Raw genomic sequence first — 19,048 nt, 5'->3', positions numbered from 1 at the left:
AATCTTCTAACTGTAATATTAAATACTTAACACAGGAAGAAGTGAAGGCAAGACTAAATAAATTAAAAATAGACAAGGCACCTGGCCCGGATGGCATGCATCCTCGGGTCCTAAGGGAATTAAGTTCAGTTATAGATAAACCCCTTTATCTTATCTTTTGTGACTCTCTTGCAACTGGCAGAGTCCCAGTGGATTGGCGTACAGCCCACGTTTTCCCATTATTTAAGAAGGGCAAAAAATCTGATCCAGGAGATTATAGACCTGTAAGCTTAACATCAGTTGTATGCAAACTATTTGAGGGGTTACTAAGAGATACTATACATGACTTCATAGTAGAAAATAATCTTATTTCTCAGCATCAACATGGGTTTACTAAAGACAGGTCCTGTTTGACTAACATGCTCAGCTTTTATGAGGTAGTGAATGCTAATATGGATATTGGGAATGCTGTAGATGTGATATACTTGGACTTTGCAAAGGCCTTCGACACTGTTCCGCACAAAAGTCTGGTGCAAAAGTTGAGGATGCAAGGACTGGGGAAGAGTCTGTGTTCATGGATAGGGAACTGGCTAATGGACAGAAAACAAAGAGTTGTGGTCAATGGATCATACTCAAAATGGGAGACTGTTAGCAGTGGGGTCCCACAGGGGTCTGTTCTGGGTCCAGTGCTCTTCAATTTATTTATTAATGACCTAGTAGATGCAGTAGTGAGCAATGTTGCTATTTTTGCAGATGATACAAAATTGTGCAGAATCATTAACTCTCAGGAAGATAGTGTCATATTGCAACAGGATCTGGATAGGATGGATATATGGGCACATACATGGCAGATGAAATTCAATGTTGACAAATGTAAGGTCATGCATTTTGGACGTACTAATGGTCTAGCACCATACAAAATAAATGGGATACAGTTGGGGACATCAAACTTGGAGAAGGACTTAGGAGTACTCATTGACAACAAGTTAAATAATCGTACTCAATGCCAAGCAGCTGCAGCTAAAGCTAACAAAATTTTGGGATGCATTAAAAGGGAAATAAAAACTCGAGATGCTAGCATAATATTGCCCCTGTTTAACTCTCTAGTAAGGCCACATCTGGAATATGGAATTCAGTTCTGGGCACCACATTACAAAAAAGATATTGCAGTTTTAGAGCAGGTGCAGAGACGAGCAACAAAATTGATGTGTGGGATGGAAGGACTCACTTATCGAGAAAGGTTAGATAAACTGGGTTTATTTAGTCTAGAGAAAAGACGCCTTAGAGGGGATCTAATTAACATGTATAAATACATCAGAGGGCAATATAATACCTTGGCGGATGAGCTTTTTGTCCCTAGGCCTTCTCAAAGGACTAGAGGACATGATCTGCACATGGAGGAAAAACGTTTTAGCCATTTATTTAGGAAAGGGTTCTTTACAGTAAGAGTGATTAAGATGTGGAATGCATTGCCACAGGAAGTCGTTATGGCAAACTCTATACCTGCATTTAAAGGGGGCTTAGATGCTTTCCTTGCATTGAAAGACATCCATGGCTACAATTACTAGGTAATGCCTAATGATGTTGATCCAGGGATTTTATCTGATTGCCATCTGGAGTCGGGAAGGAATTTTTCCCTTTAGGGGCTAATTGGACCATGCCTTGTAAGGGTTTTTTCGCCTTCCTCTGGATCAACAGGGATATGTGAGGGAGCAGGCTGGTGTTGTACTTTATACTGGTTGAACTCGATGGACGTATGTCTTTTTTCAACCAAAATAACTATGTAACTATGTATATTAAACCATTCACTGTTTTTTCCCTTTCACAATTTTGGACTTCCCCACTTACACCTGGTCTCCTTTCTGCAGAATTCTATGGATGTTTCTCTCTTGGAGAGTGAAAAGAAAAAGACAAAAGGAAGGAAATCCCGGAAGTCTAAGACTGGGTCACAGGATGTGGAGGAGGAGATAAAGTCCGCCATAATGGAGAAAGGTGAGGTAGAAGTGGTGGCGCCCTTCTTATCCTGGAGCTTCTTTTTTTTTTTGTGTGTGTGTGTGTGTCACACGGCTGTCCCCCTGGCAGGCTCAGGAGTGATCTGCTGCCATAGGCTGAAGCCTATGACAGCCGATCACGCTGATTGGCTGGCAGAGGGAGGGAGGAAGGGATATAAAATAAATTAAAAAATAAGCACATTTATTGAAAAAATAATCAAATATTTATGAAAAAAAATAAAATAAACGCTGGATCAGACCCCACCAACATAGAGCTCAGTTGGTGGGGAGAAAAGGGGGGAGGAATCACTTGTATGCTGAGTTGTGCGGTCCTGCAGCGAGGCCTTAAATGGAACCTAAACTGGGAGGGATAAGGATGTTTTCTTTTAAACAATACCAGTTTCCTGGCAGTCCTGCTGATCTCTTTGGCTGCAGTAGTGGCTGAATCACACACCTGAAACAAGCATGCAGCTAATCCAGTCTGACTTCAGTCAGAGGACCTGATCTGCATGCATGTTCAGGGGCTGTGGCTAAAAGTGTTAGAGACACAGGATCAGCAGGAGAGTCAGGCAACTGGTATCATCTTAAAAGGAAAAATCCATATTTCCAAATTAATTTCCGTTTAGGTTCCCTTTAAAGCTGCAGTGGCCTATTTTTGGTGAAAAATGGCCTGGTCACTAAGGGGGGGTTTAACACCACGATCCTCAAGTGGTTAAAGCAGATCTAAGTTCATCGTTCGTTTCTAAAAAAAATTTTTTACAGTGTGTGCGAGGCTTTAACGTGCCCATTAATGATTCAATTCCCTGGACAATCAATCGTCTGATTCAATCATAATGATCATAACTTGCCGATGTATTCCACTTGCGGCCCACATAATGCCACTACTTTCTCCTTCAAATCCGGAAGGAGGAGGTAGTGGTGTTAGCGCTATCTAATTTTAAATTTTTAGTAGCTCTGTACACGTAACTAACATCAATACCCAGCAGCACAGGGGCCCCGATTACCTGCGGACAAGACACAGAACACGGGTAACTTGATAAGGAACAGAGGGGAGGGGGGAACAGACGAGCGAGAACAGACACTTTCCATACCAAGAGACTTGTACAGGTTCCGTGAGCATCCACAGTTCTAAGAATCAGATTGACATTAAATGATAAATTTCAAGAAAAATGGCAAATGTATAAAGCGTAACTGAAGATTCGTTAAAAACAAACAGTCTCTCTGACTTGGGACTTCCCCAGGCCCTCTGCAGCCGTCCTGTCCTGCGCCGGTCCTGTATGATCCTCGGTTCTCCCGCTGCGGTGCAATTTCATAACTACCGACTTGCAATTAGATGGCAACTGCTCTTGCGCAGCCCTGGCCACATGTACCCTTCTTCGCGTTACCGTCTACTTACAAGTCATCGATATCCAGCCGATCCGATCATTTGATCCTGTCTTCTAGAAATTGATGCCACAAGTGTTTCCTGGTTGATCGCTTTTCGGCCAAAAACTATCGATTCAGCTGATCGCACTAGATGGAAGAGTTTGCTTTATCGGCGGTGGGTTTGGAATGCGTTGCTAGCGGCATTTGATTTTCCGAGGAGAGAAGTACGCAGCAAAGCTTGCCCTCAGCTGTTCACTGGTGCTTCCTCCTGGGTCTTCTCTCCACCTCTGGGACTTCTCCCGGTCTCCTCACTCCTGTGGCGCCTGTGTTGTCACAAACACTAGAGGCCTCTAGAGATCATATAAGGTATGTGCCATGGTGTCCACTGTGTTTAGTCTCTACTGTAGTCACTGGACCCAGAGCTTTGCGGGATAGATGCACTGGTGGTGGAGAGAAGGGTGGGAGTTTGGATTGGGAGGCGCCAGTGGACAGATGAGAGTATTTGCTGCCTACACTTCAGTCTTCGTGCTGAAGTCTATTGAAAATCTGTTTGTAGAGTGTGGAGGGGATTCAATCAGATAGTTCCCTCTTTGATCAGAATATGTGAGAGTGCTCGGTTTGGGATATCAACCAGTTTATGGCAAACTGTAGTCTTCATTTCATTTGATTTAGCCATTTACTCCCTGTGTTCATGTTCTCACTCCAGGTAAAGGAAAATCCATCGAGTTGCAGAGATCGTCTGTTAGCTTTGAGGATGTTGGAGGAAATGATGAAACGTTGGCGGTACGTTTTTCTGTATTAATATTTAAAGCAATCCTGTTATGGTACACCGGGCCGTGAACTGGCGTCAAGGTCAAGAACAAAGATCTACATTGTGTCTGCTGAGGTCTGGTGCTGTGCTGGAATCTGCCCTCCCATGTCCCTTCTGTACATATATCTGTCCTTTTCCTGCCCCTCCTGTGGCTGCCACACCCACTTCCAGCCCCCTAGTGATGTCATTTCCTGGCCTAAGCTCCAATGTTTAAAGTGAGTGCTAAGCCTGAAAAAAATAAGATACTAACCTATAGAGCGGGAAGATTCTGGGTCCTATGGAGCAGGGGTCCCCAACCTTTTTTGACCCGAGGACAACTTTGATGTAAGACATTCTTTCCAAGGCCTGGCAGAGTGGGATGGGGAGAAATCAATGACATAACAGGATAAAGTGTATATAATACTATATATTTTTTCAAACAATTCAAATATACACACCAAATAAGCCCTCATGAAAAACAGCTTCTCAGCAACATAAACAAGGGAAAACAGAACATATAAAAATTACAGCAGATCCATATCTCCAAACCAGACATTGCAACTAGAGTTGGGCGAACAGTTCGGCTGTGTTAGCCGAACTGCAGCCGAACTGTTCGGCTGCCCAACCTGTCATTTTGCTGTGGCTCTTACTACTTCTGGGTCGCAATGACCCGGAGTAGTACGTCTGCGCTGGCCCGGCGGAGCGCGTCCTAGATCGCGCTCCCGTTGCCGGGCACTCTCTGCGCATGTGTGTGACGTCACTCATGACGTCACACACATGCGCAGAAAGTGCCCGGCAACGGGAGCGCGATCTAGGACGCGCTCCGCCGGGCAAGCGCAGACGTAGTACTCCGGGTCATTGCGACCCAGAAGTAGTAAGAGCCACAGCAAAATGACAGGTTGGGCAGCCGAACAGTTCGGCTGCAGTTCGGCTAACACAGCCAAACTGTTCGCCCAACTCTAATTGCAACTAACACCGTCATAGTGTAATGAGTACAGCTAAAATACTAAAGCCTAACTAAATACTGACAAGTAACAGTTGTTTGAGGTTTGAAAGTCCTGGGAGAAAGTTCGAACTATGCTCAGGCACAAATCTTTTCTGCAACCTTAAAGAACTGTAAAAAGAAATAAATATGGCAGCCTCCATATACCTCTCACTAAAGCGGTATTGTCACCATAAAAATCAAATTTCAACAGCAATTGGTCTGAGTGTATTAAGTGATAAAGATGCTAATCCTGCATTCAAAACTTTCAACACTTTTTCTGCTGTTATGGTTTGTAGTTATCACATACTTTAGGAGCACTGGCCCTAGTGCCAAACAGTGCCAAAGAGTTGAATGCTGGGAGCTCTTTTTATCTATAATATATTCCTCCTCTTCTCCCTATCTAGCTGCTTAGGGCTCTTTCACATCAGAGCTTGCGTTGGAGAACGCTCAAAGCATACGTTTTGTTGTATGCGTTTTGATATGCGTTGCACTGCAGTGAGTGTGCGTTTTTAATCCGTTTTCAATGCGTTACAGCACATAGAAAAACGCAGGTTATTTTTTTTTCTTTTAGTTTTCAACTTTCTACATTGTTCCTCTGTTGCATTCTGGGACTGATTGCCTGCGTTAACGGATTAAAAGCGCGCATAGTGTGCGTTTTACATTGACTAACATTGTAACGCATAAAGCTAGCGTCGGCCGAAAAACTGCGCCTGGGTGCACAAAAAGGCTGCGTTATATGTGAAAGCTAAAATAAAAGTCTATGGACTTTCATTTCACCTTGGGTAACGCAAACTTTACCCTTTGCGTTGAAACGCAGAAAATCTGCCCTAATGTGAAAGAGCCCTTATCATACACCCTCTGATTACTTGTGTTTACAAGCAAGGCTGAGGTGACTCAGTGATTGGATGTGTAAATAAAAAATAGACTCTGGGAGGAGGGCAGCTAATGAATACACAATGAGCAAGAGAAGGGAGGGGGGAAAACAAGAGTCAGGGAGGATATGATGTCAGCATTAGCTTGGCAAGATGGCCACTGCCTAGAGTAGCATTCTCTGCTTTTCAGTTATAATATTCACAGGAATCAGTATGTGGATAGCACAATACATCTGTTATGTAAGTAGAAGTAGTATTTATCTACTTATATATGTGTTTTTTATTTCTAGATTAGCATGGGTGTCGCTTGTTCTTTAAGCAATGCCAGTTGCCTGGCAGCCCTGCTGATCTATTTGGCTGAAGTAGTGGCTGAATCACACCAGAAACAAGCATGCAGCTAATCTTGTCAGATCTGACATGGTCAGAAACGCCTGATCTGCTGCATGCTTGTTTAGGGTCTATAGCTGAAAGTACTAGCTCGGGATAACCGGCAAGGAGGTTAAAGAGGAACTTGTGCCACCTTTTTAACTGCACCCTCTCCTAAAACTTCACGGCAAATGTCCTTTTGTAGCAGGCAGGATGAACTCTTCACCAATGGCAAATGGCTTTTTAGCCTTAGCAATGCGATTAGCCACCATGAATGACGCTTTTAGTGCACATACGTGTGTTGAAGTGCTGGACTTTAGCAATCGATTCTGTCGTTCATATTCACGTTGGTTTCTTTTAAATAAACTCCAAAGGCTTTTTCTTTTAGTGCAGGGTGCTTGGTCTCCAAGTGTCGTAGCAGTTTTGAAGTTTTCATAGCTGTATTGGATCACCACATGTTAGACAAAGTGGGTTTGGAGAAAGAGTATCTCCTGTAGCAATGAACCCATAATTTAAGTAGGACTCTTGGTACTTTTAAATGCAGCTTTCTTTTTGTTAGCAGTCTTGGAGGATTCTGCGGTATCACCACTGGGTCTTTCCCCTTTTTCAAAGAAGCACTCCAGCAATCTTTGGTTACTCATTCTGCCTGTGAGCTTGCAAAGAAAAAGTGTAAAGGGGCCCATACACCTAACGATTTTCCCGCCGATATACGACCGATTCGATCACAGTGATCGAATGGCTGTGAAATCGCTGCCCACACCGCTGACAGAACGATGGATTTCCGTCCAAAATCCATCGTTCCCGTCGATCCATCCGTGCGGAAGATTTTTTTCGAGCGCCGGCGGGTCGGGAGTGTGTCGATAGCGGTGTTCGATTGCCCAACGACCGACGCAATACAGCGGGTATACATTACCTGTTCCACGGCGCGAGTCCCGCTGTCACGTCTCCGCGCTGGTCTTGTCTTCGGCATGCTTCACTTCTTCCTGCCCGGCAGGAAGTTTAAACAGTAGAGCGCCCTCTACTGTTTAAACTTCCTGCCGGGCAGGAAGAAGTGAAGCATGCCGGAGACCAGACCAGCGCGGAGACGGAGCAGCGGTGTCCAGGGGACTCGCTCCGGCGGAGCAGGTAATGTATGCAGGCGGGGGGAGCGGCGGCAGCACCACCACCACCACAGATTGTGAACGGTTTCAGGCTGAAATCGGTTCACAATCTGTTTGCAGTAAAGGTAGCCATACGATCCCTCTCTGATCAAATTCGATCAGAGAGGGATCTATCTGTTGGTCGAATCTGATAGCAAATCGACCAGTGTATGGCCACCTTAAGAATAATGCAAGTGTACAGTGTTTTTCCAGGCTCTGTCCTTTGTTTTCTTGATTCTGATACTTCGGTTGGTCTTCTCTTTGTGATATGTTCTTGTTATTCTAGGAAAGCATAAACAAACTTGCGACACTAGGGATTCATGATGGCAAAATGTGAATCAACTTTTCACTAGTTATTACTCAGCTCACACTAAAATATGCCAACAGAGATAGGACCTGACTCTTCATCCCAATTGAGCAGCCGTTGCTCTCAGCCACACTTGCAGTACTCGGCCACCACTATTCATCTGTGAATGAATCTGCTATGGCTATGCAGCAAACACATACAGATTCCTGTGCTGGAAGGAGATCTGTCTATGACTATTACTGCAATTCCATACACTTATGCCAAGCTGCACCCACTCAGGCTGGCATTCACATACTTTGACTGGACTTGTCAGGACCCCCACGCAACTTCTCGGCTGATGCTCGTCACACTGCTAACTAGCAGGAAAAATGGTGTGGCTGAAAACGATGCAAGAAAAAAGCTATCCATGGCTGAACAATTTAAAATGTAAATGGTTTTATATTTGGGATAAGTCACTAATAAACTTTGTGCTAAGATTGAAATGGTGTGTAAATTATTATTTTTTTGTCATGGATAGCTTTTTTTTTTCCCTTTGTTAACCTCCCCCAGCAATCTGCAGAAACCCCATCTCTCTGGCAATCTATGCATGTGTTGCATCATATGCTAGCACAGTAACTCCCTAGTCACTAGTGTGAATCGCTAGTGACTAGGGCTGGCATATGATGCAACGTATGCAAAGAGGCAACTGACCAAAGTGTGCCTTGACTGACATTCTCACTGTGTGAGCAACCTACCTGCAGAAAAAAAAGCTATCCATGACTGAACAAAATACACACCATTCATTCTATATTTCAGTGTTAGCACAAACTTTATTAGGGACTTATCCCAAATATAAAACCTCTATTTGGGAGAAGTCCCTAATAAGCTGTGTTGAGACTGAAATATAGAAGGAGTGGTGTGTATTTTGTTTAATTATGGATACCTTTTTCCCTTTTTTAACCACCCCCAACAATCCACAGAAACCCCATCTCTCTGCCAACCCATAATCCTAATTATGTGCAGTTTTTGATCCACCTCTTGCCGGCTTGTTTTTTGAAAGGTATCCATGACTGAACAAAATACATTATTATTCATTAGGGCCTAATTAATAATGTATTTTGTTCAGTCATGGATACCTTTCAAAAAACAAGCCGGCAAGAGGTGGATCAAAAACTGCCCATAATTATGATCACTGATTATATCAGCAAAGTATTAAAATGCATGTACAACAATCCCAGGCCTAGGGCCTGTCCTAGTATGCAGCACAGAAGTATCTGAGGTAGTGAGGCTACATTCAAAGGAAAGGAGGAACAAGTATGAAATACACAACGAATACACATTAGAAACTAACTTGTCAGACTTACCCAGAAGAAAATGTATTTGGATTGAATATGGTCCGCCACGCTCTCTCTGTCTCACTGCCACCCTGTCTCACACTGCCGGAGGAAAGCGCGGGTGCACACTCTGAAGCCAAACGCTCGAAAAAGATGGTATGGGCTAGAGCGGCGTGACTTCCGGCTTGCGCGGCTGCGCTCTGCAATGCGTACATGCGGGGATCTAGCCGTGTGGAGTCGCGGCTAATGAAGGAGGGGGCAGAGGCAAAGTAAAATCAGTGTGAGGCAGGGGATTAGCCGTGGCCCGGCGCAAAACGTCCCGCGGACCGGTATTGAGCCGCTGACCGGGGGGTTGTGGACCCCTGCTAGAGCCTTCCTGCTCCTCTCCTGGTCCCTGTGTTCCAGCACTGTCACCTGGTAAGCAGTATCCAATCGGTCGAATACTGCTCCTCTTTCACCGTGAGAGGCTTTGGGCGGCTCCTTACCATGCATGTGGGAGTGCGCGCTCACGCATGCGCAGCACAGAGTGGCCTGTCTTCAGGAGCACCCGGGCTCCCGAAGCCTCCAGTGGTGGGGGATTCAAACCGGAGTGACATTGCTGGAACGTGGGGACCATGAGAGGAGCCGGAAGGCTCTATAGGACTAAGAACCTTCCCTATCCATAGGTGAGTATCTGTTTTGTTTTTTTATTTTTTCGGGCTTAACATTAGCTTTAATAGAACTGGAATGCCACTTATAAATGTGGAAATTTGCGACCTTTCCCGAGGGCTGCAGCTAAGTTTGCTGAATGTGTCAGAAGCATATTAAGGTACCCCCCATCATTATAAGTTTGGCAGCCAAAACGATTAACAGTAAGGGCCGGTTCACATGGGCTAAATGTTTTCCTGCACGCTTGCTGAGTGCTCATTTACACTGGGAGCCAAGGCCCTTTCCAATTCCAGTTCTTATGTGTAGTCGCAGCCAGTATCGCTAAGCCACTAAGGCCTCGATTCATAAAGCATTACCTCATGCGGTAAGGCTGAAAACAGCAGACTTTCCCGAGCACTTAGCAAAGTGTCAAGTCATAAAGGCTGTTACTGAATGAAAGCTGACATTACCGACGAGGGAGATAAATTACCGACTTGGCTGTAGTTACCTCCAACACATGTCAGTAAATTGTCAGCAAATGTCAATTCATAAAGCCTTCATCAAGTAGTAAGCCTGAGGATAGTTACTGACACCTCTGGTGAGGCGTTAACAATGCAAAGTGCCTGGAGCCGAAGTCTGTGAGTCATCTGTGCAGAGCAAAAGAGCAATATCGCCACACTGCTCTACCGCTCAATGAGCTGCGGGAATTTACCAACCTTCAACGGCAGCTGGGGAAATCTTTATGAATTAGCACACAGACCGGGAAAATACCGAGTGCGGTATTTTCCCAACAAGATTTTTTTTTTTCCATCGCACTGCTTTATATGAATTGAGGCCTATATGCACGGCTATAGTGATTCGGCAGCAACCTGTAGAGATTTGCAATGCAGTGCAATCTGGACAACTAGCCACAAGATGGGCAGCGTTTCCCTGCCCCGCTAGTATTGCCGGGAGACGCACCATCAGCCTGGTGTGGAAATATGCCCAGAAAGCATTTAGTGACTTCCGGCTGCATTTTTCACCCTTTCAGGGGGACATGGAAAAGCAATCCTGGAAGTTACATATTGCTTCCAGGGTGGGCTAAGCGCCATGCAGATGACATGAAAGGCAGGGATAAAAAATGTGGCATTTGTGCAAATAGCGGTAAACGATGGTACCATCACTGCCCATTTATTTGAACAAGCGCCGCAGCAGACCTTTTCAGCCCGGGAAACTTCTGTGTGAACCGACTCTTAAGCTGTCAAGCATCAAAGGCATGTGTACCTTTTTTTTTAAAGGATAACTGTACTCACATCAGTAAGTTTTTACTTACCGCAAATGTATGCCGTCCCAGGGTTCTCCTTAAAGGATACCAGAGGCGAAATCTGGGTAGGGGGGCATAATCCAATACTCACGCGCCTTCTGTTCCTCTCTGTCCCCCGCTGCTCTTCTCTGGTCTGTCCCGTTGTCCTGGGCGAATTCGGTGACTTCAAACTCTGACATACTGTGCAGTGTATACGCAGTATGTCCATTCTGCGTTCCTGTAGCTGCACAGAGTGACGTCACAGGACAGGAGTGCACTCGCTCCCCCTGCGTCTCCAATCAGTGCTCATGCCAGGATGCAGGAGCAAGCACGCTCCTGTCCTGTGACGTCTTTACGCGCCCACAGGGAAGCAGAATGGACATATACTGCGCATGCACGGCACAGTATGTCCAGGTTTGGAGTTGCCCAGGACAACGGGACGGAGGGGAATGGGAGTTGCGGTGAGTATTTCATTAATACCCCTCTACCCAGTACAACTTGAGTTTTTACCAGAGCCTTTCGCCTCTGATATCCTTTAAAGCAGGGGTCTCAAATTTACCTGGGTGCCGCAGGAGGCAAAGTCAGAATAAGGCTGGGCCGCATAAGGGAATCAATCAATCAGCAGCTCACGCTTATTTCAAAATCAAATTCACACTGAAGCGAACTATTTTGCCTATTTTACTTTATAGTTTGCTTCAGTGCTCCCATTACAAGTAATCCTCCGCGTCCCCGCCGCAAAACGCGGGCTGCAGACCCCCCCAAATCGCCCGGGGGGCAATCCGCCGGCATTTCCTGGAAGGGGCAGAGCTTTCAGCTTCAGCTCTGCCCCTCCTGACATCAATCGCGGCGCATCGCCGCCTCTGCCCGCCCCTCTCACTCTTCCTTCACAGAGAGGGGCGGTGATCCGTGCTGTGATTGACGTCAGGAGGGGCAGAGCTGAAGCTGACAGCTCTGCCCCTTCCAGGAAATACCGGCGGATTGCCCCCCGGGCGATTTGGGGGGTCTGCAGCCCTCGTTTAGCGGCGGGGATGCGGCGGATTACTTGGGAGCACTGAAGCGAACAATAAGGAAGCTTTTGCCGGCGAGAGCCACAAAATATTGTATCGAGGGCGCAAATGGGCCGCGAGTTTGAGACCGCTGCTTTTAAAGGATACTGAGCACCTGGTTTCTTCTAAGTGGAAAAAATCTTCTAAAAGGACCTCTGTTGTGAAAATCTTAATAGTTAAAATATATGTAAACACATACAATGAAGAAGTATGTTTTTTTTTTTTTTTTTTTTTTTCCCAGAGTAAGATGAGCCATAAATTACTTTTCTCCTATGTTGCTGCCACTTAGAGTGAGAGTACTCTACAGTCCGACTATGTCCCGACTTGCATACCTGAATGTTAAAGGGATACTGTAGGGGGTTCGGGGGAAAATGAGTTGAAGTTACCCAGGACTTCTAATGGTCCCCCGCAGACATCCTGTGTCCATGTAGCCACTCACCGATGCTCCGACCCCGCCTCCGGTTCACTTCTGGAATTTTAGACTTTAAAGTCTGGTAAAGGTGTGTGAGGCACCCCTCTGTAGTAACTGTGTGATGTGCCTTGGCAAGGCCCGGCAGCACTCCTGGCTAACTTGATGCTTGAAAGAAAGATGCCGGCACCATCAGATATCTTCTTATGCTCTTTTATTCATCCAAAAACAGCGTAGCCATCATAGCAACGTTTCAGAGAACACTTCTCCTTTGTCAAGCTAAGCCACGTTGTAATACACTTAATATACATACTTTCACGCTTTATATATAGGACATGGTAGGTAATCCACCAATAACATGGGAGATTGGTGTTTAACCAATCCCTCAGGTCCGCTGCTAGTCGGACCTGATGGGAAACTTCATAGCTTTAAGCCTATTGGGCGCTGATAGGAGAACCCGCCTCTCCCCTCTTTTGAATCTATTGGTCGCCGCCACGAGCCACCGCTAACCATGCCGCGCCTCCTCCTGCGTGCACCGCCCACCATCTCCGCAAACAGCGGACCTGATGGGGAACATCGCAGGGTGACGTGGGCGGGAACAGCGTCATACGCTTGTCCACGCCCCGCCAGAGTTGCAGCCAATGATGTAGGTGCCGTCGACCGTCGGCACCTCGCATCACCCGCGATGTAAACAAAGCGGCAGAGCGTGCGGCGAACTATACAAGTCAAGGCGATCATATACTTTGTTACATAAACACGACACTGGCAGAAAGCCATAAATAGAGGAAGCTGGGAAGGGAAGAGAAATAAGGAACAACAGGGGAACACATACTATAAATGAATACCATAGTAGCGTGGATTGTCATGTGATACACATGAATAAAATTGCAATTATAAGTGCAGCAGCCCAAGGGGAGGTACCTACAGAAACGGCAGCAGATCTAACTCACGGTTTAAACCCCGTGGTTCCATGGTATCGAGTTTTTTTTATCCAAAAAGCCTCACGCCATAATAACTTCTTGATCCTGTCACCACCTCTTCTAGGGGGTGAAACTTGCTCCAGAATCATGAATCTAAGTTGAGAGACATTATGTCTAGCTAGAGAAAAATGATAAGGGACTGCCTGATCAATTAAACTTTCCCGTATTGCGTGTTTGTGGGATGAAAGTCTCACTTTCATTTTCTTAGTGGTCTGGCCAATGTACAGAAGGCCACAGGGGCATTTAAGAGCATATACTACATACATTGAGTCACATGTGTGACATCCTTTAATCTTAAATTTAGTGCCCCTATGGGGATGTATAATTTCATCGCCTTTAATGACCGAACTGCAGTGAACGCAGTTCAAGCAAGGGAAGGTATCTTGTCGGGTAGAAACTGATTTAGAGGACGGATTTGTATCTGCATGTACCAATCGGTCCCTAAAATTTGGTGCTCTACGATAAGAAAACAGGGGAGGATTCACAAAATGTTCTATGTCTGGAAAGCTGTCGGACAAATAGTGCCAATGTTTCCTAATAATTTTAGATACATTATTACTGGCTGTAGAGTATCTGGATACAAAGGGTATCCTATTTGACATCTGTCTATTATTTCTTTGTAGAAATAATAGACAGATGTCAAATAGGATACCCTTTGTATCCAGATACTCTACAGCCAGTAATAATGTATCTTGTGAATCCTCCCCTGTTTTCTTATCGTAGAGCACCAAATTTTAGGGACCGATTGGTACATGCAGATACAAATCCGTCCTCTAAATCAGTTTCTACCCGACAAGGTACCTTCCCTTGCTTGAACTGCGTTCACTGCAGTTCGGTCATTAAAGGCGATGAAATTATACATCCCCATAGGGGCACTAAATTTAAGATTAAAGGATGTCACACATGTGACTCAATGTATGTAGTATATGCTCTTAAATGCCCCTGTGGCCTTCTGTACATTTGCCAGACCACTAAGAAAATGAAAGTGAGACTTTCATCCCACAAACACGCAATACGGGAAAGTTTAATTGATCAGGCAGTCCCTTATCATTTTTCTCTAGCTAGACATAATGTCTCTCAACTTAGATTCATGATTCTGGAGCAAGTTTCACCCCCTAGAAGAGGTGGTGACAGGATCAAGAAGTTATTATGGCGTGAGGCTTTTTGGATAAAAAACTCGATACCATGGAACCACGGGGTTTAAACCGTGAGTTAGATCTGCTGCCGTTTCTGTAGGTACCTCCCCTTGGGCTGCTGCAGTTATAATTGCAATTTTATTCATGTGTATCACATGACAATCCACGCTACTATGGTATTCATTTATAGTATGTGTTCCCCTGTTGTTCCTTATTTCTCTTCCCTTCCCAGCTTCCTCTATTTATGGCTTTCTGCCAGTGTCGTGTTTATGTAACAAAGTATATGATCGCCTTGACTTGTATAGTTCGCCGCACGCTCTGCCGCTTTGTTTACATCGCGGGTGATGCGAGGTGCCGACGGTCGACGGCGCCTACATCATTGGCTGCAACTCTGGCGGGGCGTGGACAAGCGTATGACGCTGTTCCCGCCCACGTCACCCTGCGATGTTCCCCATCAGGTCCGCTGTTTGCGGAGATGGTGGGCGGTGCACGCAGGAGGAGGCGCGGCATGGTTAGCGGTGGCTCGTGGCGGCGACCAATAGATTCAAAAGAGGGGAGAGGCGGGTTCTCCTATCAGCGCCCAATAGGCTTAAAGCTATGAAGTTTCCCATCAGGTCCGACTAGCAGCGGACCTGAGGGATTGGTTAAACACCAATCTCCCATGTTATTGGTGGATTACCTACCATGTCCTATATATAAAGCGTGAAAGTATGTATATTAAGTGTATTACAACGTGGCTTAGCTTGACAAAGGAGAAGTGTTCTCTGAAACGTTGCTATGATGGCTACGCTGTTTTTGGATGAATAAAAGAGCATAAGAAGATATCTGATGGTGCCGGCATCTTTCTTTCAGACTTTAAAGTCTGAAAATCACTGCGCCTGCGTTGCCATTTCCTCGCTTCCCCTGATGTCACCAGGAGCGCACGGCGCAGGCACAGACCATACTGGGCCTGCGCAGTACACTCCTGGTGCCATCAGCGGAAGCGAGGACACGCCAACGCAGGCGCAGTGGTTTTCAGACTTTAAAGTCTGAAATTCCAGAAGTAAACCAGAGGCGGGGCCGGAGCATCGGGGAGTGGCTGCGCGGGCACAGGATGTCTGTGGGGGACCATTAGAAACCCCGGGTAACTTCAACTCCTTTCCCCCTCCCCCCTTACAATGTCCCTTTAACTCTTTCAGGCAAAGAAAGGAAGGAACACCGCATAGTTATTTGTATGCTTGGTATTATACATACACCTGTTAAACTCATTAGTTTATTTTCACATCCATATTCCTTTAAATAAATTGAACCCAATTTGGCAGAATTCTCTTTCAAATACTCCAAAGGTGGGTTTGGAGACACTGAGGAGCATACATGTAATTATGGCGCTAGATGGAAATAGAAAATGATTGTCGATATTTAAAATATTGGTAAATTTACTTATATTTAACTATGACCTTCCCTATCATGTCTCACACTAACCCTCCTCTACAATACAAGCCTCCCCCCTACACCCCCCCACCACTACCACCTTCTCCTAGCACTAGCAGTATGTGACAACCGATCTAGCGCCTATGGTCCAGCACTGCCTTCCACAGTGCAGTCGAGCGGTTGTTCTTTTGATTGCTCACTAGCGCCACTTACCTGCCCCCGCCGCTATCTGAAGCTTGCAAACTACGTACGCCGCTTTGTGGCCTCGCCACTTCCACCAAAGCTGTCCATAGTTTAGCTATCCTGGCTACAAAATGACACCGTATTCGCTGCCATAGATACACATTACATTTGGGTCTATGGCAGCACTGCATATTCCAAATGGCCTGTGCGCCATATTCGCCTGCTTGTCCTGTGCGTTGTGTGGTGGATACTGATTGCTGAATGTTGTCATTGTTACAGGAAGTCTGTAAGCTGCTTATTCACATGCGGCACCCTGAAGTCTACCAGCACCTGGGAGTGGTGCCACCTCGTGGCTTCCTGTTACATGGCCCTCCGGGGTGTGGCAAGACCTTGCTGGCTCAGGCTATCGCCGGGGTAAGTTCTGACAATGCTGAGGTAAGGTCCATGCTTGCTCTAGTGCTGAAAGCACTCAGAGAGCATTCCTTTATCAGTTATCATTGAGCATTTTTAATGGGCAAATGTAGATACTTGCCTCATTAGAGGGAAGCCTCTGGATCATCCAGAGGCTTTCCATGTCGACCTCCCAACCACTGTTCCAGCACTGGGACCCTCAGAAGATCTGGGCTGCACTGCGCAGGTGCCAGTTGGATTGCGTCTGTGCAGTAGCAGGGAGCCGCCACTTGGGCTCAGCAGAAAAAGCCACGCACATTTCGCACCGTGCTACTGTGCAGGCGCAAGCTGCCTTCGGAGTGCAGGCCACGCTTTGACGCACTTCGGGAGGTTCCGGCACTGGAGCAGCGAGGTGGAGGGAGGTTTATCTAAAGCAGTTTCTCAACATTTTATTGGTATGTCCCCCTTTTAAAACCCTGTACTCACCAAGTACCCTCTAGCATAGTAAACATTATCACAAGTACCCCTTGACAAATATATGTTTAATCATAGTACATAATTGGGTCTAAACTATTCCCAAGCATTTACTATTGCTTTTAATTAGCTAAAATACTAATTTGGTGTTTATATAGGATTTATCATTTTCTACAACTATAAATTTGTTGTTCTTGGTGAAGTATATCAAGCCTGAGTACCCCCCTCGGGTACACGTACCACATGTTGAGAACCTAGGATCTAGAACACTGATGTCAAACTCGAGGCCTGTGGGCCGAATGCGGCACTCCTTGCCATTTTATGTGGCTCTTGGTAGCTTAAAAATGTGCACCATTGTAAACCGTAAAAGAACAGTACACTGCCTTCCCACCCCCACCACCTTTGCCCACTAATACCCTCTAGTGGTGCAGCAGAGCAGTGTAATATTTACCTCCTCCACCGGTGTGTTGTGACTTTTCTATTCTTCCTGGCAGCTGCACGCTCTGTGCTTCCACACCTTCAGCACCTGATCACATGACCTGCATCCAGAGCCAGAGTTGTGCAGCAAAGAGCGTGTGTTTATCAGGAAGATTTGCACGGTTGAGTTTGACACACCTGATCTTGTCTCTACCTTAGCAAGTACCCATTTAAGGTTCTTTATTTCACTTCAGGTACATTTTAAGGCAAAGCTTAGTAGTTTACATTTGATTCTGCAGCAAATTAGAAGCCGATATGTTGAGCTTATCAGAGAGGAGCTGCAAAGTAGAAGCAGCTTCTCATTACGAATGCTTCCTGTACTTAACAATTATCTTCCTGCAGGAACTGGATTTACCAATGATGAAGGTTGCAGCTACAGAAATGGTGTCTGGGGTCTCCGGGGAATCTGAACAGAAGCTGAGGGAGCTGTTTGACCAGGCTGTGGTGAGGTTTATCCTGTGTTACTCTGCATATGACACCAGATCTTGAACATGTAACAGTTTTAGACATATTAAGGTGGAGTTAGAGTGTTTAGCAGGAGCAGAGTGGAGCAGGGCTGCAGTGGCAGAGCAGGAAGGGGCTGGGAAGACATATGAAGGTGGAGTTGGGTTGTTTACTAGGAGCAGAGTGGAGCAGGGCAGCAGAATGTGGCTGGAAAGACCTGAGAAGGTGGGGGCAGAGTGCAGCAGGAAGTGGCTGGAAAGACGTATGAGGGTGGAGTTTGAGTGTTTAGCAGGAGCAGAGTGAAGTAGGGCAGCAGGAGCAGAGCAGGAAGTGGCTGGGAAGACCATAAGGAGGAATTTGAGTGTTTCGCAGTATTAGTGGAGCAGGGAAGTTGTAGCAGAGCAGGAAGTGTCTGGGAAGACGCATGAAGGTGAAATTTAATTTGCTGGTTTACAGCAATAGGGCCTCTGTACTGCCTGCAGCATGTAAACAATAGAAGATGCTGTCTTCATATCCAGTTTCAAAAGCAAAGTAAATAATGCAATATGATTACATCATTGTGATTCCTCTTCAGAATACACATTATCTTGTTTGCGGTCCAGGCCTGGTTACTGCCTGTAATTGCTCTTATCTTTACAGTGGAGTCTGGGGAGGCCTCAGCTTTGTTTGTACTCTCATGGTTTTGTACTCAGGCCAAGCTGTGGTGAGGACTGCCTGCCTCTTAAGCCCCGTCTACACTATGAGAGGTTGTAGCGATCCGGCGGCTCGATTAGCCGCCGGATCGCCTCTTCCGCGTGCCCCGCATTCGATTCCCCGCTGGCGCCGCTTATCTCCCGCACGATTCCCTGCCATTGTCCCCTCGAGTGGAGCGAGCAGGGAATCGGCGGTGCGGAGATCCGTCCTGTCGGATCTTATCAATCGAGCCGCATTAGCGGCTCGATTTATAAGGAGCATCGCGGCTGCATCTACGCGTGTAGATGCGGCTTGAGAGAAAGCTTGTATGTCCACATGATTACACTAAAGCCTCATCTACACGGGTAGATGAGGCTCCGATCCGGCGGCTCGATTAGCCGCCGGATCGCC

General features: G+C 46.1%; 1 protein-coding gene across 1 annotated transcript in view; it reads left to right on the top strand.

Moving 5' to 3' along the window:
- Nucleotides 1-19,048, top strand: part of NVL (nuclear VCP like) — a 116,189-nt gene that overhangs the window by 13,385 nt on the left and 83,756 nt on the right. Inside the window, exons 7-10 of the mRNA XM_068232849.1 lie at nucleotides 1,848-1,971; nucleotides 4,042-4,118; nucleotides 16,460-16,594; nucleotides 17,864-17,965. Coding sequence (XP_068088950.1) covers nucleotides 1,848-1,971; nucleotides 4,042-4,118; nucleotides 16,460-16,594; nucleotides 17,864-17,965 — 438 coding nt within the window. The remainder of the gene's footprint in view (nucleotides 1-1,847; nucleotides 1,972-4,041; nucleotides 4,119-16,459; nucleotides 16,595-17,863; nucleotides 17,966-19,048) is intronic.

This window comes from Hyperolius riggenbachi, chromosome 4 (assembly GCF_040937935.1).
Source record: "Hyperolius riggenbachi isolate aHypRig1 chromosome 4, aHypRig1.pri, whole genome shotgun sequence".
In the NCBI taxonomy this organism is placed as follows: domain Eukaryota; kingdom Metazoa; phylum Chordata; class Amphibia; order Anura; family Hyperoliidae; genus Hyperolius; species Hyperolius riggenbachi.
Note: the sequence above shows the minus strand (reverse complement) of the source record. Positions and strands in the feature narration are given on the sequence as shown.